Below are 26186 nucleotides of genomic sequence, written 5' to 3'. Positions count from 1 at the left end.
CATTCATTGCTGCATTACAAAAGCAAAACGAAGAGTAACATAATTGCGCACTTTGCAGTGTTGCAAATAACAATAATAACAAATTTCATTTGGATTACTTTTGCTTTGAGAGAAATACATCTAAAACCATTGCTATAACAAGTTTCTGTTGGTACATTTTTGTATCTGCACGCGTTTATATAGAGGACACTCTTTTCGTGGGTGATATGCTTCACCGACAACTTCAAAGCCTCTCGACATAATTTCCTGGAAATGTTCCAAAGCAGCCGGTTCGCTGTGAGGTTCCCACATACCAGCCGTCATCACATTTCTCCAGGACATGAACAATATCACCTTCCAACAGCTCCAGTTCATCCGAGTTTTGTGGACGGTATTTGTAAAGAGCACGATATCTGAAAGATAAAAATGGAAAATATGTTAGAGATTGATCCTTCAAGAGATAACATGATTAAAGTTTAAAAGAAATATCATGATGTGAGTATTCTATACGATTTTTATTGGAACTTCCAGCAATATATAGGCTTGGTAAAATATTAGGTTGTGCAAAGTTTGTTTCAAATCGGACTACAAAATTAATTTTCAGCAAAACTCTGACCATTTTGTGCGGGAGGTAGCAGATGGTAGCATCTTCGAACTAGATTTACGTTTGGAAGAAATATTACGATATGCGATCGGTTACCCCCTTTGTGGATTAGCGTGCGCTATAGCCACGCAGCTACACCCATACACAGACGGTTTTGATCCAAAAAATGCGGTGCGAAGCAATATTTCGGTGAGGCACTTTTTGCCGTAGAAAGTGTATATAACCTCATGAGGGTATCAAACAATTTCAAATAAGACACGGAACTATGTCGAGGCGTTTTTACTTACACCAGGGGTTCCGAACTTGTGTCGACATGCAAGATATCGGTTTTAAGATTTGGTCGAGTTTCCCTTAGTATAGAATTTGGCGGTTGAACACCATTACGCGTTAATGTATTAAATTCATTGTTTATATTTGTGCGCAGGTCATCCAGTGAAGGGCGGTAATTGACGGTAGATGTCTGTTGTACTGTTGTTGTTTTAGCGGCAATATCCTCGGCACCAATATCGGTCAGCACCTGCAAAGAATTAAATAGAATTACCATCATACGATTATGTCAAGGATAAGGAGACAATTTCTTTACCTCTACATATGAAACGGGGAAGATGCCTTTACGATTGGCTATTCTACCCTCAAACCAGTTATCATCCACACGTCTGGTCAATGCCACCAATTCACCTTTGTTTAAGGATAGCTCAACGGCCGATTGGGCCTGGAAGTTATACTTTGCCCTAGCCTGACCTTCCGAAGGTTTGCTGCGATGCGTGTGTTGCGGCTGGTAGACATCCCTGTTGATAATCTATTACAAATTGAAGGGATGGCAGGAAATTCACTTTAAAAATTCTTGTGGGTAATCATTTTTATTTTCGCTACTTACTTCCACATAGTTGGCTGGGAATAGACCAATCATGGCATTGTGTTCTCCCTCATACCAGTTTTTATCTATAGCTCGTCTAACATAAATGATGTCACCCTTTTTAAAGCTCAGCTCTCTGCAACGATTCAAAATAATGTATTTTGTCAAGATCAAAGCGGATATTTGATTATTGCCTTTGTTGGTTTTACTCACTTGGAATTCTGTGCCTGGAAATTGAACAACGCCCTTGCAACAGACTTAGTTTGGTTTGGGCTTTTGAGGGCCAAATCTGCAGGGAAATCATCGTAGCGGTTAAGTGGTATGGGCGATTTCTGTGACGGAATAAAATTGTCCGTGTGACGACGTGAATTCATGTCTTGTAGTTCTTGCAAGTATTTACGACGTCTCTCTTCTTCATATAATTTTTGCATTTGTGCAGCCTGACGTATGGCCAATTCTTCCTCTGACAGTGGAGATTTAAGTTCTTGGCGTACAGGTGTCTTGAAGTGTATGTTTACGTCCGATTCATAATAACGATTTGGCGAGGCTGTGGAAATATTTGCATTCGCATAAGTAATAAGCATTAACATCGTACTAATATAGATTTTAGTTGGGTGCAAAAACACATATTCCAACAGAGAATCTATCAATCGTATGTCACATTCAATGGTTGAATTCTTAATATATTTTTAATGCTCCCCAAATATTCAATCCCAACTTTAGGCCCAGATAACAGTCCACAAATCAGGAACTGCTTAAACGCTTTAACAGTTCGGTCGATACTGCATTACCATTTAAAAGGTCGAATATCTGTTTTATTTATACTTGTAAATTTTCTATTGTTTATAAGTGGTGGACTAGTACATGTGGCACCAGGCACACACGGTTTCCGTCCAATCGACTATACATATGCACAAATGTTGCTTCGGAACAACATCCCACGCGCTACACTATGAATTTAGTATTTTATCCGATTCACATCCTTTTTCCTACTTCCTCGTATTTAACAAATATTTAAGCAGTATGCTTCCATAAACGCTTTCGAACAAGCTCGGTTGTTCCTCCCATCACGACCATGAAAGTGTTAGGCACACGCACAAGTCGGTGCGATCGTCCGATGCTCGCCAGTAGCTACAGAAGCCAATGAGTCACTTGCGGTTATTCTGACTTGTTGTTCTTCAATATGGAAGCAAGAAATAATCTGCCGGTACCATGGCGGGCGCACTCTGCCTTCCTGACACTGCAAGATTAAAAAACCTAAATGAAGTGATACGCTGTACTAATCGAAAAGACAGCATTTCTCTGTTGGCATACAAATCCACAAACTCAATTGTTTTCACTTTCACTTGCTGCTTTTGTTGTTGTTGTTGTGTTTTGGCCATTCCCTGTCTTTCGCAAGACGGGCAAATCCACTGTATACACACTTTATACTCACTCACATGGCCGAGATAAACTTAATAGGTCGATGGGCAACGGTGACATTGGTCGGTTGTCATTGTGGGGAAAGCGTAAGAAAGGTCGATTCGTCTCCAATGAAAATATATTTTTCGCGGCCTACGTTTCTGATTTTCATGTAAGCAGATAGATAACATTCGACTCTGTATTCACTAGATAAGAAATACCCTCACACTCACATATTCAAACGAACACCGACGTAGCGCGGCCCAAGCAATCCAATAAATGCGACAATGAAATGTAATTAGTAAATTGTTTAATAAACGAGCAGTACGTCGATCGTTATTTTCTCCTCTTCGTTCGTGATCTGACAACCGCTTGAACGAATCAATATAGCTAGTCGTTTCGCGGATCAGCCTGCACTGACAGACCACAAGCTTTTCAACCCAGCCGTCGTGCAATTGAACAAGTCTCTTTTGGTTGGGCCTTCTCTTTGTTGTGGTGTTACGAGTTGCAGGTTTATGCTCTGTAATTCTTTTTCTCAACGGCAGGTTTCGGAAACTCGCCAATAGACGGAAATGCTATATCAGTTCCAAAAGATTTGTACGTTCCAGTCAATTGGTATTTTGCATTTCATGCTCTAGCCATGAACATGGAACTTAAATAATGGAAAAGTTGATTCTATGGAAGAAAAAAAATGTGAGACCAAACAATCCGCACCCATTCAAATGCGATCACAAGATGATGTTCTCAGAAGTAAGGTAGGAAGGGAGAACAAGCTGAACATATTCACTCTCGCTCACGTATCTGTTCCAGGGATGGAAAATTCAGTACAATAGTACTTTTTTCAGTACCTTTTTACCCAAAAAAGTACCGTAGTACCTCCGTGACCATTTTAGTACCATTCCAATCCTCCATTAAACCATGATATATATACATTTTTTGGATTAGAATTTGTTATGGATTTGACCGGAAAAGTATTGCACGTAAAGATATTGATGTGTTTGCAAATTTTTTCTTAAAAATGAATGGGTTTACGACTGATAACTGTTCTGTTATGATTATAATTACAAACATTAAATTAATTTATCAGATATGTTTGTCAGCTACTCAATTTGGCGTACTCTGATGACATTCATAGTCGTCGTGATTACTTCAATAATTTCAAGAGCACTTTGAAACTGAAATTCATGTTAGTTTGGGGTATATTTACTTTCGAGAAAGAGGTAGTGAAATTAAAATTAGTCAATAGCATACATATTCAAATGCAATCGAAAGAAGCAAGAATTCTCATATTATTACCATCAGAAAGTTAGACTAAGTGATGATATCTTGAAAATCGATCTTTATAAAACTGAATAATTTTTTTTTTACTTTTTTTTTCTTGAAAAAGTACTCTTTTATTAAAAAAGTACTCTTTTGGTACTTTTTCACATTTTTCATTTTCCATCCCTGATCTGTTCATGTGGTGATTGTTTGACTCGTTTACGCTCTCCGACTAAATCCGGTCAGATCATAGGCGAGCCAGACAAACGACAACAATAGCAAAGATGGACAGTCTTGCACAGCGGCGTTGGTGCGTTCTCTTAACGTTTTTGTTGTCAAAACAAAAATAAACATTAACGAAAAGTTTTCCGTATTTATTTATTTATTTAATGGATTTGCTTTTTACACTTTATCGGAGCTTCTTTATGTTTTTAAAATGTTAAATTGAATAAATGTCGTAGAATAGACGTCGTTGTTGTTTTCCCTTAAACAAATGGATAAATACAATTGTACACTAGTTCAAGTGGCCCACGACTCACCGGTGTTTAGCACTTCCAATGCCAATAATGTGAGCACACTTTGTGGGCTTATTCCGTATATTTACAGTTTCATTTGTTTCTTTCATTGTTGTTGCAACAACAATAGACATTTAAACAATGCCAAAAGTTACAGAACAGGACTACCGCTCTAAAATGATTTTGATTCTTTTTGCCTTAAGCCTTATGGCTAATGATTTTACCCTCCATCAGCCTTATGGCTACGGCAAAGATGTGCCTCGTCGAAATGTTGGTTTTAACGTGTCAACATTTTGAAAAATTAATAGAAAATGTGCAAATTGTAATACAATTACCATTACCCCCACACAAAGGTAATGTTCGGTATTTAGGGGGATTTTGGACACGTTTTTCAACCAAAGTGGCTGTAATTTAGTTTTTTTGGGTCTTATTGTATAGCACATACACATACAAACAATTAATTATTAATATTGACTCAAACGGTACAAATGTACTCGTTTATTGACCAGTTGATTTAAGATTAAACATTTTATCGAAATGAACCCCATTACTCAGTTCTTGATGGAACAAACAGAACAACCCGTGGCGTTTCATAAAATTTAAATTTTATACATACACTGGTGGCCAAAACTAAAGCTAATAAAAATCATTTAAAACTGATTTATTGAGCTCATCTGTTTGCACTGTAGAAATGATTTAGTTCTGTCCAAGCAAAAATTTAGACAATTCCCTTATCCATAAATTATTATTTATTTCATAATGAATTCTTCATTAAAGCTATACTTTTTTTAAGTGAATAAAGTACTGAAAAAACCAACACAATATCTTTATTTTTGAAAAAGTTATGCGCAATTTGTTAACCTTTAGTTTTGGCCACCAGTGTATAGCTTTCCGAGTGAAAATTACTAAGTAACTTATGTTGAGAGCGTTTGCTCTCATGTGAAAAGTTGAATTTTGTTATAGGTGTTCCTATCTTACGACATGTGTTCCTATGTACGTTAGCTACATTCCCCGATACTATTTCTGATATGTCTTGAAAAATCATAAACTAATAACTAGTATTGTCCTCTTCAGTGCTTTTAACAACATTTTGTTCCTATGTATACACTGTTGTTATCGAATGGAATTCGAAGACGGTATTGTGTTTTTGTGGCCCTATGTAAGGTTTACTCTTGACTGTATTGTGCGAAATGCAGCACTGTTGCGAAATGCTTAAAATTAAAAATAGGCGATGGGATTGTCCAGCTGTTGCTCATACAAACATACATATGCTTCGGCTTCGTGTTTGGCTGTGACGCATTACCAACGGCAGTGCTGTTTGAATTGCACTTCGATTAGCTAAAAAGGTTTGGCGTTGACTTGGCTGCGGCGTAAATGGCTGGATACGAAGGCCTGTTCTTATGTTATATGCGAAATGTTCGTTATTATTGTTGGTGTCGCTGAGTCCATTGTCTGGTACTAATGATGGGGTGCTGCGGCTTTTATTGGAATTGCGAGAGACCCATAGCAGCTTACCACAGTTTGGTACATCACAATAGCCGCTGCTGTTTCGAAAGGCAGACTGTGTGCTCTGTGCACGGACAGAAGACGGACATCCGTGGTCTGCCGTTTTCGTTTGCCTTGCCGCTGTCCAGTTATATGAGCCAATTTGCGGGGGACTGTAGTTGTAATTGGGTGGAGGTATCCTGTGTGCGGCACTTACGTCGGCATGCCAATTCCAATTTTTTCCATTTGTCGTTTGTTGATTTCTGTTGTGGAACATATTGGCCAGTCGAGAATTTATTTAATTTTCGTGGATTTGGGTCGCATATCGTGCAGATATTACGCTCTTATGGGCGAATTGTATTATGCTCACAGTTTGTTTAATACTAAGCTATTTGTTTTGATTGTTTTCTTCTAAACTAGTGATTCTCGGAGTTTTCCGCGTTCTAGCGTTTTCCGTACTAAGTGGACAACTGGTTTCCTTCAGACTGTGCTAACGTGCCATTGGCGGTGGTAGCTTAGTAACTAACACCTGTCGTGGGGTGGGGGTGTGCACATACTGCGCAGTTCCGCTAGTTCTATGCCGAAAGCGGGTCATTGATTGACTTAGGGATTTTTTTTATTGATTTAAGTTTGTTAGGGGGGTTGGCGATGGAAACAAAAGTGTGCTGGACTGCACTCGATGGTTATTCGGTTATTTTTGCTTTTTTGGTTGGTAGTTGTTGGATTTTTTTTTAACACTCACCTATGTCTGTCACATCACTGTTGGGAGGTGGTGGAACTTGGGGTGTATCATTATCTAGGTGTTGAACACAGGTCAATTTTGAATTGGGATAGCCGATACGGTGACACGGGCGTAATAGTCGTGGCAGGTGGAAAGGGGGGTGAAAAAAGAGAAAAGGCATAGACATATTTAAATTTCGTAAGCAGGAAATTAACGCCATGAAAAATGATCGCATACATGAGGAATGCCAAAGAAGTAGCAATAGGCGGATTAATAGGAGGGACAGAGGAGGATTAAGACGAGTAGCGTTAAGGCGATGTTAAAAATATTACTATGAGCTAAGTGTTAGAAAGTTGAAATAAACCTTGAAATGACACTGCGTTTCCGCGACGAGACATCGCTTTGGACCATTGCAAGCGGGCCTTACATTTGCTGATGGCTTCGTCGGGCACGTAACGAGCTTTGGGCTGGTGTATTTTCGGATCGAATTTTTGATTGGCAAAAATGTCGTCGGATCTCTGTTTCGCCAAAGGCATAGCAGGCCTGGACGCTGGCGAATGGGTAGAGTACACGGCCTGATGTGGCCTTTCCTCGTCGCATTTTAGTTCGTTCTGTTCTGGACTGGGATATCGATGGGCAACCCAGTTGGCGGTTAAATATTGGGGAATGTGGTCTTTATTGGGGCCATGTATGTCGGGAGATGAGCGTGACAAACGCTTTATAGTTGAACTGTTGAAGTAATCTTTAGTCGCGGGGTGTTCGACCCGAGTGCCCAAGCTGGCAGTCTTACTTATACGATGAATATGTGGCATCAAACGGTTTTTGCGATTCAGCGGCTGTGGGGAGAGCAAGCGGCGCTGATGCACTCTCCTAGTGGAGGTATCATCGGCCTCTTTCTTCGTTTGTGCGATTTTATTGTGGATCTCGAATTTGTGAGTGATCCAAGATACCTCTCCTTTGTGCAAGGCGTCTTTTGACTCTGACTTGATTATGGTAGTATTCATTTCAGGGTCGCTGCGCACCTTTCTCAGCTTACGTAGTCCAAAAAAATGGTTCGTGTTTTGTTTGTTATAGCTCAGGCTCTCAAACTTATTGCGTATTTTCTGGACGTCACCCGTGTTGATGTGGTGCAAATACGAAGAGCACTGCGATTGAGGCGATACACTTCTGGATCGACAGTAGGTCTCCAAAAACTCGAGACTGCTGTAGGGTGTATAGTCCTCAGAAATATCGGTGAGGACATCGCGCTGCTGGTGGTGAGGTTCAAATTCATCTGGTGGCTTCTGTTGGGGAGAAAGTATGTGAAAATTTACTCGCGATGAATTCTTCTCGCCAAACATATCACACAAGTCCGTTAGAGACGAGCTAAGTTCTTTGCGTCGATGTAAATTGCTGCGGTACTGTTTGGAGCGCATCTTTTCCTCGATCATACGCATCACCTCGTCTTCGTCCGGCGAAGAGTCTTCTCGGGCGTGATACACAGTTTTCGGCGGTTCATCGTACTTACGTTCTTCGAAGTACTTGATTTTCTGCGTAATATCTGTGAGGCCTGGACGGGACGAGTTTGTCTTCCCAGCGTGGTTTTTATCGTGTGTTTCTGATTCTAGTGCGACGTCTAGTTTAGGCGCTGGAGGAATCTCGGGCGGGGTGTTGTCGGTGCACGAGCGCGTGTGGATTTGTTTGCGATGCGAACTTACTCCCGGGTTGGCTATGGCATCTTTTTTCTGGAGAAACGAGCCCAAGAGCTCATCCCTAGTTATCGATGATTTGCAGCGCACTTTAAGGGCTTGTGATGACGTGGGCGTGTTGTGATGATCCACCGTGACCACATAGTCATTGAAAGGCAAAGCTTGAGTGTTTTCCGGAGCCGGTGAATATATTTCGTTCAGTTGTCGATTGATTTTATCGATTTGATCGTTGGGCAATGTGCCAACCAACTGTTCATTGAAAGGCAGCTCCCTCGAAGATGGGAGTCGTTCGGAAGACTGGACTTTCTCCTCCAGTGTATGTGCCAAATCGGATACAGTATTACGACGCCAAGAGCGCATGTTGCAACATGGTTTTGTCGATTGCTCCAGATGGTCGCGCAAAAAATTTATTTTCTCGAAATTTTCACGCAAATCTTCTACGGATTTTTCACGGGAATTGAGTCCCGGGTCGGTTTCTTTGCGCCACTTGACCTCCTCCACATCTTTGGGCCTGAATAACAAGTTCTTTTCATGCTGATCGTGCTTGAGCTTATCCACTAAGTAATTCAGTTCGCGTTCGGCTCTTTCGTGCAGACGAACTCGGCGCCACTCGTCGTAATCGAGTAACTCACTCTCTTTGCGGATAGGCTTGAAATCTGTCTTCGATGTGGCTCTTTCCAATTGGCCCACACGTTCGAGTGTGCTATAGAATCGATTTAATTCGACAAATCGCTCAGAGTTATGCAAATATCGACAGGTCGGACTGTGGCGATCGTTACTGGCCAATGAAGTGGCACTGTGTGCCAGTTCATCGCAAAGGTATAGGCCACGTTTCGAACGGTCTTCGGCACTTGACAAACTACTGGCCCTTACAGTCTTGTTAATCTGGCTTGTGCGGCAACTGTCAATGCGGCGACGAGAAGGGGAGCGTAGGTTACGAGTCGTCGAAGTGGGTGGCACGCGTACCTCACGTGTGGGGGAAAACTCTTTCATCGCTGTGGTGGCTCCGTCGGCTGGACACTGGTAGGAGGTTGGTTGCGGTTGTCCACCCTTGGGACTAAGACTTCTGGATTTATGGCCTGAGACGTTGCTGACAAATTCAGTGGTTGTTGGCTGATGCTCCACGTTATAGGGCAGCGAGTTCGACTGTTGTGATTTGAAGTCATTCCAAAAGAGTGTCTTGTCACGTACGGAAGTCGCAAAGGCGTAATCGATTTCAATAGCAGTGTTATGCTGGCTAACGCTCTCACTCGATTCATTCCGCTGGTTAGGAGCGTGCAACAGTTGGTCGTCCTCATCCAGGACGGCTCTCCCGGATTCTGCGCCTTTTTTCGTTTTGGTCACTGCACGTGTTATTTTTTTGCAATTATTTGGTTTTTCCTCGTGTATTTTTGAAGAGTCTTCTTTCGATGCCAGTCCCCCCGTGGTTGCAATGTGGCCCAGTGAAAACGTGGAGTTACTTCCCGCCAAACTCACATTCGAACAAGTTTTTGATATCGTTTTGGCTGAGGACGACTTCTCCACTGATCGTTTCCTTTCTTTCGAATTGTAAACGTTCACCACCTTTGGTGGACGTAACCATTCGCTGAAGCCATAATGTTCCACTTCGGGATAGTATATGTTATGGCGGACAATGACATTACTATCCACAGTGGCATGACTTCGACAACCGGTGCAGAATCGTGGAACCGATCGACTTCTAGACTGAACGGCACATGTCGCCAACGAGCGGACGGCTTTTTTAACGTCCTGAGGCGACTTCAAGGACGGGTCCCTCAAGATATTTGTACTGGCCTCGAAAGTAAAACGATCAAGAGGGAGTGCATTTTCCAGGCGTTTCTTTTCTTCGGCGAAAGTCCTCTCCTTTGAAATGCTGCGTCCAAAGGCCACGGGACTTCGACTGGTCCGTCGTGAAATTAAAGTCTGACCGGCCGATGTCACCTTTCGCAAAGGACTCACATTTCGCACAGAACTTCCTTTGCTGCGCGCAGCTTTTGATGGTTTATTATACGTGGGTACTGGCACGGGCTTTGCCAAAACTGAAGACACGGCTCCGGCGGATTTTGAACGACATAACGTTCCTCGGTTTGCTGCTTTTCGTATTGTAATTGTTCCATACTTGTTGCCACCGAGAACTGGGCTCTCGGGTCGTTTGAAACACTTTGCATGCCTCGAAGAAGAGCTTGTGGGTAGTGCCGAACCTTTGCTCACCTTCCTGTCCAAAGACTTTGCGTACACAGTCTGCCGATTCGGCGGAGTTGGGGGCAAAATAACTTCTCTCTTCTCTTGTTCGAGCGATATAAATGAGGGCATGACTTTTGGATACTCGGGAAACATTGCTCTGCCGAATTCTTAGAATGTGGCTGGAGAGGCGCTGCCGCTCCTTCTACATGGGACAGAAATAATACAATTCTTTTATTTACAAATATCTAATGAAGTTGGCGGAGAACTTGTGCGTAGGTGTTTTCAATTTTACCAAATTCATCATCGACGAACGGTGCGGTTTTGCTATACTGACAAAGTGAGTCCATCTTTGTACGTTTGTGATTTAGTTGTTGGTTCTCGATGACTTGAAGTGTGCTCGTTGTCATTTTATAGAACAAGGTGTCGGACTACATAAAATGGGTGTCCGTCTGGACTGACTATGTGTATTATTAGTAGTAGTAAAGTAAGTGTTGCAGGTATAGAGAGAAGAGTGTTAGGCGAGCTTGTAAGTGGTGAATATTCAACAACGATCTACATATGGCTGTGTGAGTTGAGGGCGGCGCAATGTTGTCGATATTGGCAGTTTATTCCAGATACCAACTACATTGGCAACCCCCTCTGAACGACTAATCACGAAGAGATGGTTGAAGGACTAACCTTTGGATTTTTCAGGGGCTGGCTTGCGGAAACCAAACAGTGGTGGCTCTCCTCCTGACTGGACGTGCTTGTATGCCTGCTTCTGTTCTTGGGGGCTTAGTGGGCTATTCGGTGGTATTTCTTTTTTGTGTAGTACAAGGTTGGAGTCGCTGGTATAACCGGATTCCTTAGCCAAAGCTCTGCAAATGGACACAGGAATTTATTTAGCAGGACATAATAGATGCATCAATATACTGTATACTGTACCTTGCTAGATTTCCTTCGGTATAGCGTGAAGACAGCTTGGTCTGGTCCAGTTGCTAGACGGAAGATTAGAATGAAGTGTGGTTAGAATGTCATCGTTGAAAGAGGATAATTACGACTAGGTCTTCTGATATTCTGTACTTATAACCTCTAATTCGTTGCAAACGACCTATGAATCACTTACTTGGGGTTGGCCGTCGATATCGTCACTAATTCTAATCGATACCGATGATATGTTCGAATGATCCTTGAGCCACTTTGAAAGCGTTGTTAAATATGCTTGTTAGTTCATCTTATAATACACATACATGCATACATACATCTGTGTTGTTCAATATCTACATGTGCACGTGAATGTAATTAAATCGGTATGAGCGAATTATTCAATTCGATAATCGATGTATTGATTTTGGCTTAAGAGGATGCAACTAAGGCAAGGTAGATTGTATCTGGTATCGAATTATTCAATTCGATAATCCATGTATTGATTTTGGCTTAAGGGGATGTAACTAAAGCAAGGTAGATTGTATGTGGTAGCCTCATCAGCAATCGTTTGCAACAATCAACTGTTGTTAAATGATGACACATACATACACATGTCAAGTATATTTTAAAACAACAGACTCATATTTTTTACACATATTCACAAAGTCTATAAAAATCTCAGTTTTTTCCTTTACAATTCTGTTTTTAATTTTTTGTTTCGAATTGCAATAACAACATTTGACCGTTACATGTAGATATGAGCTGACATGGCAATCTGTTTAAATCTGCCTTGGATGCAACCCACTCTCGGTTTTAAAAATCGATTTTTTTTAATTATTACGAACCTACCACTACCAAAGGAAATCTCTTTAAAAGTCCAAGTTTAAAATTCAAATTCAAGTTTACCTTAAGAGCGCTTCCCAATACTTCCGTCGTGGGTTCCGCCAAATAGAAGTTTAACAAATTCTATCTTATTCAAATGGATAAGAAAGGTCCTTACCTTAGTTGTTGTCTTGGAGTTTAGTGTAATAAAAAAATTAAACATTTGCAATGTTCCAAGCCCACAAAATAGTTGATGTTAATTTCCCTTCCCATTGAGAAGCTTCGAAAATTGAAATCATGTGAACTAGGATAAATGTCGGTCAATAGCTTCTATATTTTTTAACTTGGTTGTGTTCATAAGTCCCCCATTTAATAATCCTAGATCAGAAATTTACTCTTTCCGCCCGCAGTCTAAAATTATGTTTTTTTAATTACAAAAATAACTCCAAAACAACTCCGGACAACAACAGCCAATTAATCAGCGGTGTTGGCGGGCCAATTAATTTTCTTATGCCAATTAATTTTCTTTTCAAATGCATATGGGCACTTCCGCAGTCACTTACACGACTTTCAGAGGCAAAATCAAATTTTAAATCTTAAATAAATCGAAAACAATTAAATTTTTTTACAATTCTCCCTTAATACTTTTTTTGTAGAACTTTAGGAGTACTATCAGTGGTAAACAAAATTGAGAACCTCCAGTTTTAGACCTTTGAGATAAAAGCCACAAAAGAGCGGTCACACACGCGACTTCAAATATACATGACTGTACACATCACTACTAATAATGAGAAACCTATGTGAATTGTGGGAATATTTTGAACTTTTAATATCCTTTATATGAAGAAGAGATACCAAGCATTATTATTGCACTTTCAAAATTTGCGAATTTTGCGAAGAATTTTTCTCGGTCACTCACGCGACGTAACTCACGCGACATTGTTGATTTTGCAGTTTTTATTTCGGCAGTGTCTGCATTTATAGTCATAAAATTAGTATTTATGCTAAGAACAAGAAGAAACCAGTGAGCGGAGCAGTATAGTCGGACGGGGCCGACCATACGATACCCTACACAACTACCACGAACTCTAACTTTCTGAGGATGTTTATTCCGAGTCTGAGTAATATTTCGTGATATTTGCCCCCTCCTGTCCGATTAGAGGTCAACAAAACCTCTTCCTTACTTTTTTCGAATATTTAGTACAGTCCTTCTAATTACTTGTCCAGATTACCTTCACGGTGGGTTGTGTTGTGATTTTCGGATTATACTCGACTCGAAAACACACAAAAAATTATGTTTTCGGTCCATTTCATCCCAAAATTTTAATTAGATCATCTCCGAAAATTGTAGGCGTTGTTCTTGACCATAACTGGAACTTCATGAAAAATTTCAAAGCCATCAGCGCGATATTTCCCCCTCTAATGTGGTAATGGGTTACTAAATAATATCTAAATACGTAAGCTCCTGTAAATATTTGACTGTAACTCCCACATCTGAGTAGATACATCACTATATTTGGTGTCAATTTAAAGGCCAACCACTCCTCTTGGATATGCTATCACCTCCTGGGGTCTACATCCTCCAGGAGTAAATATATATTCCATAGAATACAAATTTTGTCATTTTTCACACCAAAGTCAGGGTCCATTTGACCCGCTAATTATTGACCGATCTTTATCAAAACATGCATGCTTATTCTCTGGCCCGATCCCCTTCTCAATGCAAAAATTCGCGGTGTTTGGGCCATAATTGCTGTCTCTGGAGCGACCAGAAAAACCGACAAAAATAATGTTTTTGGTCCATTTCATCCCCTAAATATTAACCGATCTTTTCCAAAAACAGTAGGGGTCTTCATTGGCCAGAACCCATCCTACATGCAAAATTTCGTGAAGATTGGTCCATAACTGTGGCATGTATCGTGTTTACAAATTATAATGGACAGACGGACGGACGGACGGACACACATGTCTAGATCGACTCAGCTAGTCGAGATATGACGATCGGTATACTTAAAGGTGGGTCTAGGACAAATATTTCGCGGCGTTACAAACATTTGGGGCTGCACAAAGCTATAATACCCTTACAACATAGTTGTGTAGGGTATAAAAATGACAAATGGGGTCTTTCTTTGTATTTTTTGCCTTTACTTTACGTATTTAAGCACAATTAAAGAAACACATTCTTCGACTTTGGATTACCTTTTTGCGGAAGTGCCCATATTGTAAAGTTAAAAGTCTTCCATATAATGGTGGTTCATTTGGCAATCTGTTGAAAATCGTCGAATTTTCAAATCGAGAAGTCGAGGGCCCCCTTAAGCGCAATCAACCTCAACCAATTCATCTACATCTCATTAGTAAAATTAACGTGGCATTTTAACCAATCTCCTGGCATTCCGATTATTATTTTTTTTTAAGATATAGAAAATGTAAATGGCAGTAGTAAAACATAAATATGATTTCGTGAATAGAGAGACAGGTTTAGTTTCATGCTTAATTAAATAGTAAAGTAAGCGAAAATTTTGAACTCATACCACATTAAAGATGTCCATTACTTCGTCCCACCACTAGAAAAGTTGGAATAAAACAATTGCGGTTCATTAACGGTATGAAAATGAAAAAAAACCTTTTTTAACGAAACTAAAAGGTACGCAAAACGAAAGGATAATGCAAAGGGAATTCATTCAATAAAATCCCAAAATGGGATAAATTGGGACTGGATCAGAGATAGGTGAGCGTGTGTCATGATGCAATAATGAGCTACATCGGAGCGAATTAGTAGAAAAACAACTGTTTTATCTGACTTAACTTATATGTGGCGAAAATAATATTTTCTAGTGTGTTCATTTATTCAAAAATTTCTTACTGATAAACTCTATTCAGTAAACTCCATCTAAATTTTAATCCATCAAAATGACTAGGTCTGACAAAATTTCCAAATTCCGAACAAATTATATATACATATATATATATATATATATATATATACCGATACCTCAGCGCGAAAACGATCGTGGCAAAAGAGCGGTAAAGCACCTCAAACGGTGGTCAAAGCAGGACTAACGGCCAGGAAGGTTCTGCTATGCATTTGGTGGGACTGGAAGCCGATTATTTATTATGAGTTATTTCCATATGGCCAAACGCTAAATTCTGATCTCTACTGTCAGCAACTGGACCGTTTGAAGATAGCAAATGACAAGAAACGGCCAGAATTGACCAACAGGGGAGGTGTCGTGTTCCACCTGGACAACGCTAGGCCACACACATCTTCAGTGACTCGCCATACATTTCGGGAGTTTGGTTGGGAAGTTTTAATGCATCCGCCATACAGTCCGACCTTGGCACCGAGCGATTATAATCTTTTTCTTGCAAAATTTCTTTAATGATATAAAATTGGTATGTATGAGAGAGGCATTATGAAGTTACCTTTAACAAATCATACAACAAAACGGTGCATATTTGGCCCAAATCGGACATTCGGAAGCATGTACAACAATTCATCGGAGAATTTTTGGTGAATGGGCTCTTGGAATGTTGACCGAAGATGCACTTTATGAGAGTATGCCAAATTGCATTTTCTGAATGCTATGTTTTCTTTTGTCTTTTCCATAGCTCTTAAAAATCGCCCTTTATTTTCATTTGTAGTGGAAATATTAAAATGAACACACCTACAAGTATGCATTTTGACAACTAATCTGATAATATTAATATTTGCCATGATATATGTTATGTGTTTGTGTGCGTTAGTGTAGCAGAAGCAAGTAGTGATGCTAAGCCGATGCATGAAGGACATCGTGATATGGCAGATGGTACATGAACTGGCAATGTATGATGCTGATGGGTGAAGGACATAGGTAGGGTGTGGTGTGTCGGATATATTACAGCACTTACTTCTTTCGTTTCTTTTTCGGATATGGACGAATGACCAGTGACGTAATCTTCAATACGCCCTGGCTGATTTTTGTACGTGTTCTGCCCTGATTTTACAGGATTGGGCAGTGTGCCGTATAACCTGAAAATAAGATCGAGAAACAATTTATCATGACTCAGGCTCGATGTCCGATCCCACAGATACTACTTACTTGTCGTTACTACTGCGTACATTCAATGCAGACGAAACCGATTGCAGCCGTTGGGGGTTCACAGGACGATATTTAATGACCGAATAATCAGAGTCATAAGAGGGCTCTGGTTCAGACTGATAACCATTCGGTTTGGTTTGGCCACGACCTGTCAATCGAACGAGAACAAAAGGAATATTATTCACACATGCTGTGATGTCTGCTGGAGAGTTCAACATGCACTGGAGCTGTGCCTGCCACAGCAAGTCGTGCAACGATTTCAATTTTGATGCATTCAAGTGATGGATTAAAAGCGTAGAACATTTTGTGAGCTCAATTATCGTCAACGTGAGTACCATTACTACCCGATTATTGCAATTAGTTGAATGTCCATTTACATGTTTGTTAGTTACGTGCAATGTGCAGATCAATCAATCTTAGCGACAACTACGAGTAGTTATTCATTTGGAGACAAATACATTTCAGACGTTCTACACAGAAGCATATATGTATGTGTTGTTAAATGCCTCTGTAATATTAGAGTGAGGGTGCGAAATAAAGGTCCATATGTATGTATATGTGTAACGAAATCTAGGCGTGTACCATGTGATGCGAATGCCAGTGAAGAAATATTTCTGCGTATGTTAGATGTCATGTTTGCAACACAATTAGTGCAAATAAAACGGAGTAAAGTTGCCTTAAGTGACAACAACATAAAATATGCAATATATATTTTTTTTAAATTTGATTGAATAGGCATCATTAATAGATATGTCGGCAACTGATTATATTTTATTAATTATATGTATATATAAACATTACCACCCTCTGGTTATGTCGGTGGATGGAGGCACGGAACACAAACACAAGGCTGGATATCTTGAGATGATATAAAATAAATACACGCAAAAAGTAGTTGTGTTTGTTTCACATTTGTTCTCCTTGATTTGGAGGGTAGCTGCGTAACTTGGTTTCCTTGATTTGAGGGAAGATGGGGACATATACCTAAGGACGGATTTCACTACGGGCTTTTTTGATACATTTTTTATATTTTGGTTTATCTCGCATTTGTTTCTTTCCGAATACGCTAATTACAACCGAATGAGAAGAAATATGCATTGAATTAAGTAGAAAACAAAATGATCTTCTACAGCTTTTCATTCATCATATTCAATTTTTCTTATAAATTGTGAAATTTTTATTAATTTTTCATTCAAATGCGTGCGCAAATGTATTGAATTTCGTACGAGTTTGAGAAGAAAATTTAACCGGTTGGTAGCTATAACCTACCTTGTAATAATTATACTTGTTAAGTTATGAACCGGTAATGAAAAAATATAATAACCGAGCACAATCTTTTTGGAAAAAATTTAAGATGTCGGTTTACCCAAAACCTTTATTAAGGGGGAAACACATACGAGGACTTCGACATGACAAGTTATGGTGGCATCGTACGAAATGCCAATTTATACATGAATATCAGAGTCAAAATTGATTTCTAAAACCGTTCTAAAATCGATCTAAAACCGATCTCCATTGAACAATGCCCACCTAACATGCCATGTTTGAAATCCTTATATGTGTTCCCACCTTTAGTTGTTACGTGTATGGGTGAGCATAGCAGCATTACAGGAACACAGCCAGTGGTTCACAATCATTTGCCAGTGTCACATAGCTGCGTGGTCCATAATCAGGTTCTAGTGTTAGTTAAAAAGCTTTTGCAATTGTTATATTATATCGGGTTAGTAAGCATTAAAGCGTAACTGTTATTCTGGAACACCTTACATACAGAGAGTATAATAACGTAAACAACTACGCACATAGAGACATGTGTATTGAACGTTGTGTTTGTGGTATGTAGGCATTTTCTACGGACAATTGATCACCCATTCCATTCGGTAGCTTAGACGATTATGGGAATGCCATTTTACTTTCGAAAATGCCACATGATAGCCAAGTTACGGAATGGTAGGCCAGCTTTTACAACAAATCGAATCAAATACATGTATATAAGCATACCACAACTACATGTACATGCATGCATATGCACACAATACACCTAAACTGACATAATAATATATATGCACATGTATATGTATGTATATTGATCTGTGTAAGACAACTTGTGTCTCGTCCAAATTTAATCATATTTGCGATTCACCTCTTGGATATTTGTAGCGGATCACATAGTCGTCTGTAGATATAGTTGTATTCACGAATGTGTGTCATCATTGCATGACACACACACACACATGTGTTTATGTCGAACATCCGCAGTTTGTATAATTAATAGATGAACAGAACGTATACGAACAAACGCACGTACATACACAGGTCAAGGAGTCGGTGTCGCCCAGATGACAGCAGATGTGCAACAAACGAGAAACAAAAGCAGCAGCCACAGCAAAGTCAACGCAGTCGACCGATCGAGCAAATAAAGAAAGCCGAAAAAGAAAAATGTAAAGAAAAACATAATCTCCAACTAAAAGAGAAAACGGGCGGACAGTTGGTGCACAGAGCCAATCAGACGTAATGAATCGTGTCGTCTTAGCGACAGATGTGAATAGTCCTGACAACGAGATCAAGCGTCTAATTAGGGCAGGAGCGAAATATTAGGCCACATCCATGTCTCTGTGCATTCACGGTGTAAATGTAATGTAAAATGCTATTTTGTTTGAGGACACCCGACTCTACACCACAAAAATATACATGTGGGAAATTACAAAAATCTTTTAAATTCCTTGAAGCTGAGGTTTGCAGGTTATAACTCGCGAAATATGAACATATTGCATATAATTTAAATTCAACTCTATAAAATGAAGTGTTCTTGTCAAAATCTTGAAATATTGGTAATAAATAATATGTTGCGTGGAAGCTGTGATGGTGGTAATGTAAAAAAATGGGTGAAAATGTGTTGAAGCCAACGAGTTTTTTTGTGTTCGTTCCCGATTTGTGGCTAAACTACACAACGCACGCACATGTGATCAGTGACTAAGTTGCAGAATACCCCATGGACAATATGGTTCTAATGTATGATTTTTCGATATAATCACTGCATCCACCCAAAATGGATGCTGACATTTTGAAGCCGGATTTTCGGTGTTTTTTGAATTTTTCTTATAATTAGGATGCGCATCCAGATAATAGATTAAACTAATTATAGGTTGTGCTCACTGTAGCTTCTTTGCAATTGGGTTCCAAAGATGAAAATTTAGTGCGTACATTTTTATAAAAAACATATTTTTTGAGTCTAAAATTTAGAAAGTCCATTCAAATTCCGTGGAACCCCGCGTGATTTTAGTTTTTTTACGTGCCGGATCTAATGGGCGCATCCATGTTCAATTCCACTCAATAAAACGGCGGATATAGGTACCTTGAATGTGGGAAAAACTGCAAAAACTTATTTTGACAAATTTGCGTAAATAATCGCGGTTTTCTTCGAATTAATTTTACATGCATTTATGCTTGTATTGTCAAATTCGCGAATCTGTGTGGAAATAGGTCAAAAATACATCGATACGCGAATAATATGCGTATTTTATCCAAAATTGATTGCGGAGGCAGTTCTTAACCGATCCTTTTAAAGTAGGTGTCCTTTTGCGTATTTTCATAGGAGATTACTAAAATCGGATGCGCATAAAAATCGTATGCACGTTGCGTGATTTTTAGCCATTTTTAGGGTTTTTGCATAGTAAAGTGCATCGAGTGGCACACTTTGACCGCTAAATTAAACATCGAAAAATTAATAATTATTGAAAGACATTGATTCGGTTTATACGAAAATCGCATGCACATTAACTGATTTCAACTAATTCGCGAATTGCAAGCTTTTCAATATTGATCATTTTTATGTATTGTAAGTGCAATATATTTAGCCATTAATGACGTCGAAACTCTTATCAGATGAATCTGTCGATATTTAACAATCATCTAAAATAATTTGCAGAAGAATGCGTCGTATATTTTAGAAGATTAAGGCAAAACCGTATCCTCTTAACCATACTAAAAAATCGAAAATTCAAAAAAAAAAAAAAAAATTGTTTTAATTCAAAAATTATTTTATTTTCCGATATCTTCATGTTTCTATTTGTTTTTCGCGACTATTAAACCGTATTTCAGTGTGATTTGACTAGTATGCAAAGACAACAATGGTGTTTAAGCATTTGTGAAGAAATTCGCGAATTACAACGAATAGGAATTCATTTAATTTGTATTTAAAATACAAGATTTAAAACCGCTGTAACTTTTGTGCGCAGCTTCCGAATTTGTGAACGCGAACAGATTCCGAATCAGCATATTTTTCTTAACTTATGTACCAAAAATCATAAATGTGCTCGCAAAAAATTTTTTCAAAATTTTTTTAATGGAATTTTAAAAGAATTCTGTAATTTCCCATATGTATGTTAGGCAGTTGGCAAATAAAGTTCTAGATATTCACAATTACTGTCAATGGGCCTAGAACAATTCAAACGCAATGCGTATGCGTACGACTGATGATGATTCTGTAATCGGAGACTGAGCTCAAAAAATTCAACGTTGCAGTTCGAAGTTCCCACAAAATACAGACGCAAACGTCTGGAAAGTGTGAGATTTTGTGTCAAATCGACAATCAATTTGACATCCGCGGTTGACATAAAGGTAAAGGGAAGGACTTTAGCGGCTGCAACAACATATAATTCATTTCAATGAGAGAGAAGATTTATGCATGCATAAATGTGGTATAGAGTCTTTGGTCTAGCTACTCCTTTTCCCGAAAATAGCCTATATAGTATTTTCCAAAAATATTGCAAAAGAAACAACAGTGATTTTGCTTAATTACCGCCATGCTTCTGCTTGTGGATGGTCTGATACAGACGTTTGTACCATTCGTGCTGATGCGGCTCCTTCACCTCCTGTGCAACGGTGGACATGAAGAATTGTGGGAGCGGGAGAGAGATAGAGAGAGAGAGAGAAAACACACTCTTTATTGTTATTGGTCATTTCATGTAAAGCACACGCCATTGGGGCATGCTGTGGGTGTTTGTTTTCAATTACCGATCTCAGGATGATGGGCATGCCATCTGTTGTTGTAGGCCCGATGCCATCGTATTGACGTCTGCCCAATTGTGCCATTTTTCGTGGACGCTCGTTATCAGTTTCCGGTTCACTCATGTATTCGTGCTTAACATTAAAAACTGTAAGAGGCCTTAAAACATTAGTGCTGTGTCGACAAGTGGACAAAAACAAGGAGCCCACTTCGTTTCACACAAATCGGGCTCAGTGTTAGAGTTTAGTAGACCACCAATTTGTTGTGGGCATGCACATTACAAGTAGTTAGACATGGGGACTTGTATAAAATATATTCCTAAGGATATTGGGGTTGGGGTGTAGGATGGGTTACTGATCCGTCCGTGTGGCGAGGGTCTTACTTCACATTCGGTATCAATAGTCGAGATTCCCCTTTCAGTAATACAACATTAGGTAAGTGATTGCTCTCTAAATACTTACTGACTTCATTGGGTCGGCAGAAAGGACGTGCTTTATCGCCGGCGTGTTTGTTCTGCGAACGTCTGTACAGTTCCGTAGCAGATGCAGATCTTTCGAACGCTAATCGTGAAATGAAAATTACATGTAATGAAGCTATGCTATGAAAATGTCAGATTTTCCGCCGGGTCCTAGGTATTATTTGATATGGCAAGGTCAAATAGTTATAGCCACTAAATGTGAATTTCTATGCATAAAACACAGTTCCTCGCTTCTATGATTGTAGGAGCTATTCAGACGAAGACTTTAACCCTTTGAGCCCCGAATTTTTTCCGTAATCATAGAACAATTTTCTGTTCACAGATTTTATGCAACTATTCTAGATAGGATATGGACAAATTTTGACATCGCTACATCCTTGCATTCGGGAAATACAGTACATTCTTTCTGAAAAATAAAAGCCCAATATCAAGAAACCCAAATGCAAAATCTACGAAAAAATTATTTAAAGTTATTCTCTATATTCTGTTTTACAAGAATCAAAAATAATTCTGACGGCAGAGTTCGTATATTTCAAATAATAAGCGATTTAAATAATTTGGACTGTATACACAAATTAGTACTGTACATATTTTTGCCCTCTTCTCCATATTAAAAAGCTCATAACTTTACCAAAAATTTGAATTTTTTACACTTTTCTTGTGATATGTGTCGTCCATAAACAGGCCTTGACGCATGCAATCCAAAGAATATATATCTACTAGCAGTATATTAAATATTAGCTCTAAAACATTTTGTTGCCTGTGGGCAACATTGGGCCACAAAGGGTTAATTTGTATGTGTTTTCGCTTAAATCGAAACAATTCAATGCGCGGAAATATCGTTTTGAATTATAACAGCTTAATATCCTGGTACATAGATGATTTCAATTTTCGTATTTCAATATAATCGAAACTTTATACATACATATATATTTTTGGCGTTCAAGGTCAAATACAAGCAGTTTTTGCATAATTTCAAATATGTAACACTGTGTATTATAAATGAAAATCAATCATCTATTTATATTAATGGTAAAAAATAGCTAAGGCCATGCGCAAAATAAATGGTTTTATCTCTACCTTGACCCGGCTGAAAATTGCAATTGAATGACATTTATTTCGAATGGAATTTACTTCTGATTTTATCCGATACACTGGCCGAACGGTCACCGAAAGGAACAAATTCCGACGAATCTTGTTCGGATACAATGGTCGATGGTGGTGTACTCAAGTTTGTGCAGCTGTTAGGGGTGTGAACATCGGTGGTTTGGTTGTATTTGCCGATGTTATTCCATGGTGGCAGTGGCGATTGCGATGATGTTGACTGTGCTCTTCTGCGCGGAGTTGGCGATTCAAAACGTACAGGTCGATATTCTTTGCGGCCCAGTTGGGGCGATTGCTGTGGTGTCCAAATCACAGAGGATGCCGACACCGCTGGCGGTGGAGGCGTTGGTGGTGTTGATTTGATGTCGCTCAAATTCGAGGTCGAAGATGATGGTGTTTGATTTTTGGGTGACCAAATGCCTAAATATATAGATATTAAAGGATGATAGTTGAGGACCAGTTAAGAAGAAGGACAACAACAACGACTTAAAAGTGGATGGAACAAGTTAAAATGACCAATGACAATGACGATTTATACCCGATATCCCATAACATCTGTAAACGTTTGAAAGAAAGGTGACAAATTCAAGAGAAGAGACAGCAGCACGGCAGCGACGCTCCCCGTTTATGCCAAGAAAGAGAAAAACATTTGGCAATCTTTCAACAAAATGAATATTTAAAAACAACATGAAAATAACGAAGAAGAATAAAAAAAACGAAAACAAAAAAGATCGAACCACTACAACAACGTTGGCAATGATGATCATGACGTTCGGTGGCGCTGGTGGCGGATGAGTCACGACACTGTTGTTGTTCTTGTTTTTGTTCTTACTTCTTCGTTGGCTAGCGAAAAGGTTTCTTTTTTAATTGAAATGTTCCGCCAATGGCTAGCGTTTGTCTGTTGTGGGCGGGGGGCGGTAAATCCATTTTCCTTTTTTGTAATTGGGCAAGAAATAAGTGCGGTGATTGAAATTGAGGAGCGTTCACACAGTAACTGCGGATCTTTCATTTTTTATTTATACCAATTTTTTTGGGGAGAGAAAGAAAGCTATCACGGTCACCGGAAATGCTTCTGACATAGGTTTTTGCTTTGAATAACAGCTACCAGTACAGCATCGAGTGTTAGTGGACCAATTCTTAATGTGCGGCAATCAACGGTCTACAGAACCTAGCGAAATCGCAACCTTGATGAAACAACTCTAGTATTTTGAAAATGTATTTAAACGGCATGTACATAAGAAATTTTTGTCGCATTTATCTCCTCTTTGAGGATTTATTTGACAAATATGGAATGTAATTGAAGATTACGAAGAAGAAATTCGCTGGATTTGACGACGTTCTGAACACTAAGACTCAATTTGTATACAGTTTGATGTAAAGACTTGGCCATATTCCACAGAAACATTCGCCTCTTATAAAGAGTTTCTGATCTACCAAGTTCCAGTTGTTGAATTTTTGGTTCTCTTTCTTTTTTTTTTGGTTTTCGTGGTCTGACGGTAACCTCGGAGTTCCTTACGAAAATCTTTACAAATATTCCCAAAGTAACTGGGATTGTCACAAGGGACTGTTTTCACACTCCGTTTTGGTCTGTCCATGTGCCTTGCGACTAAAACCATCACTCCTTGCTAAATTCGAAAGTAACAACAAATCACTGGGCCCAGAGGCTACCCACTATACATACCCCTTGCCACATTTAGTCGGTTATCGATGCACTTAATCACTATTCGGTATAGAAAACTTGAATTGGATTTGGTATTCTGTCAGAACAGAACAGATTGCCACATCAAACGGTAGTACATATATTCAAAAACGGCTTCACGATTTATCTGGAACTTGTTCTTTAAATGTTGTCGTCAGCATTTATAAGCGATAATCAGCGACGCCATTGAAAGCAATCGTACAGGTATGTGGAATTTAATTATCAAAATAATAACTGAAACACAACAACAATGCCAACGATTTATCAGTTCGAATAGTACGAATGTGACAACACACAGTGGAGGAGGCGAAAAAAGAAACTGTAAAACACAATGCCGAACAGAAGTGGTTAATTCGTAGAAAATGTGTGGATTTTGGAGGTATATTTGTCTGATTCCCCCCGTGGACCTTTTAGTTAGTTTTAACTTGTGCCAATCACTACGGGTGCACTGTAGGACGTTTTTAACACAACAAATTGGCTCACTTGGTGTCCGCTTCGTATCCTTTAGATGAGTACGCTTTTTATTTAACAAATGTTTGAGTCCCGACCGATTTCCGTATCGGAGCTGCTGACTTCGTAAGTGTTGAGTAACAACTGAACTTTCGAACATGCCACAAATACTTTACGCATGGCAGCGGTTTGGTGTTGTGCTATTCTAGTCCAGTGCACACAACCAAGCAGCCAACCATACCGCGAGACAGTGAGCCCCTAATGGGACCATAACAATGCCAATAACAATCATCGACAGAAAATTAAAACGGGCTTGTTTTTTAAAACGTCGCCGACGTCGTAGACAATAGCAGCTGAGCAGCGGACACAACTAAGTCAGCACACCCAACCGCTGTGAATTCCGTTCTTATGCGAACACGTCCAACCAACGTTCTTTTTTTGTTATTGTTAAGTTTGAGCCAAACAATGAACTTACCTAACCAGCCCAACTTCCACCCCCAAATCCACCGTGAATGGATGTTGGTATGTGTGTGATGGGGAACTATTCAAACTAAACCAACACATTTGACAGTTGCTCAAAACGCATTTATCGGAATTCAATCCAATTGAATTTCAATTCGATTTGAATTGAAACGAACTGAACCGAACCGATTCGACTGTTTTCAATAAAAGAGAAGCTTCTGTCGATGCGATTGAGACAAAATGATGACTGATGTTGTCGTTGCTTCGCCCTGTTTTATGTTTTTTCATGTTGTTGTTCTTGTTGTCGTTGTTGTTGGTATTGTTATTCTGTCAGTGATATCACAATGCAATCTAAAGTGAATAATTATATTAACTTCCGGTCTTTAGAAAGCATTTGTATCATGCTATACACCCGAAAAAATAATCTTTAGTTGATCCAACACACCAGGGAAAGAAAATGAAAACCGTAGGATTGACGATCAACAATT

General features: G+C 39.3%; 1 protein-coding gene across 1 annotated transcript in view; it reads right to left on the bottom strand.

Moving 5' to 3' along the window:
* Positions 1-223: 223 nt before the first annotated feature.
* Positions 224-26186, bottom strand: part of LOC133337053 (sorbin and SH3 domain-containing protein 1) — a 31677-nt gene continuing 5714 nt past the window's right edge. The window contains exons 3-16 of the mRNA XM_061545317.1: positions 23118-23507; positions 21967-22065; positions 21514-21653; positions 21299-21371; positions 18641-18673; positions 16501-16648; positions 16310-16430; positions 11618-11670; positions 11372-11550; positions 1653-1986; positions 1461-1575; positions 1167-1382; positions 871-1100; positions 224-392 (exon numbers count right to left, since the gene is read on the bottom strand). Coding sequence (XP_061401301.1) covers positions 224-392; positions 871-1100; positions 1167-1382; positions 1461-1575; positions 1653-1986; positions 11372-11550; positions 11618-11670; positions 16310-16430; positions 16501-16648; positions 18641-18673; positions 21299-21371; positions 21514-21653; positions 21967-22065; positions 23118-23507 — 2300 coding nt within the window. The remainder of the gene's footprint in view (positions 393-870; positions 1101-1166; positions 1383-1460; positions 1576-1652; positions 1987-11371; positions 11551-11617; positions 11671-16309; positions 16431-16500; positions 16649-18640; positions 18674-21298; positions 21372-21513; positions 21654-21966; positions 22066-23117; positions 23508-26186) is intronic.

This window comes from Musca vetustissima, unplaced genomic scaffold (genome assembly GCF_032173495.1).
Source record: "Musca vetustissima isolate MV318-11 ecotype Yass unplaced genomic scaffold, APGP_CSIRO_Mvet_v1 utg6013, whole genome shotgun sequence".
NCBI classification, from domain to species: Eukaryota; Metazoa; Arthropoda; class Insecta; order Diptera; family Muscidae; genus Musca; species Musca vetustissima.
This window is presented reverse-complemented; position numbering and strand designations above follow the sequence as displayed.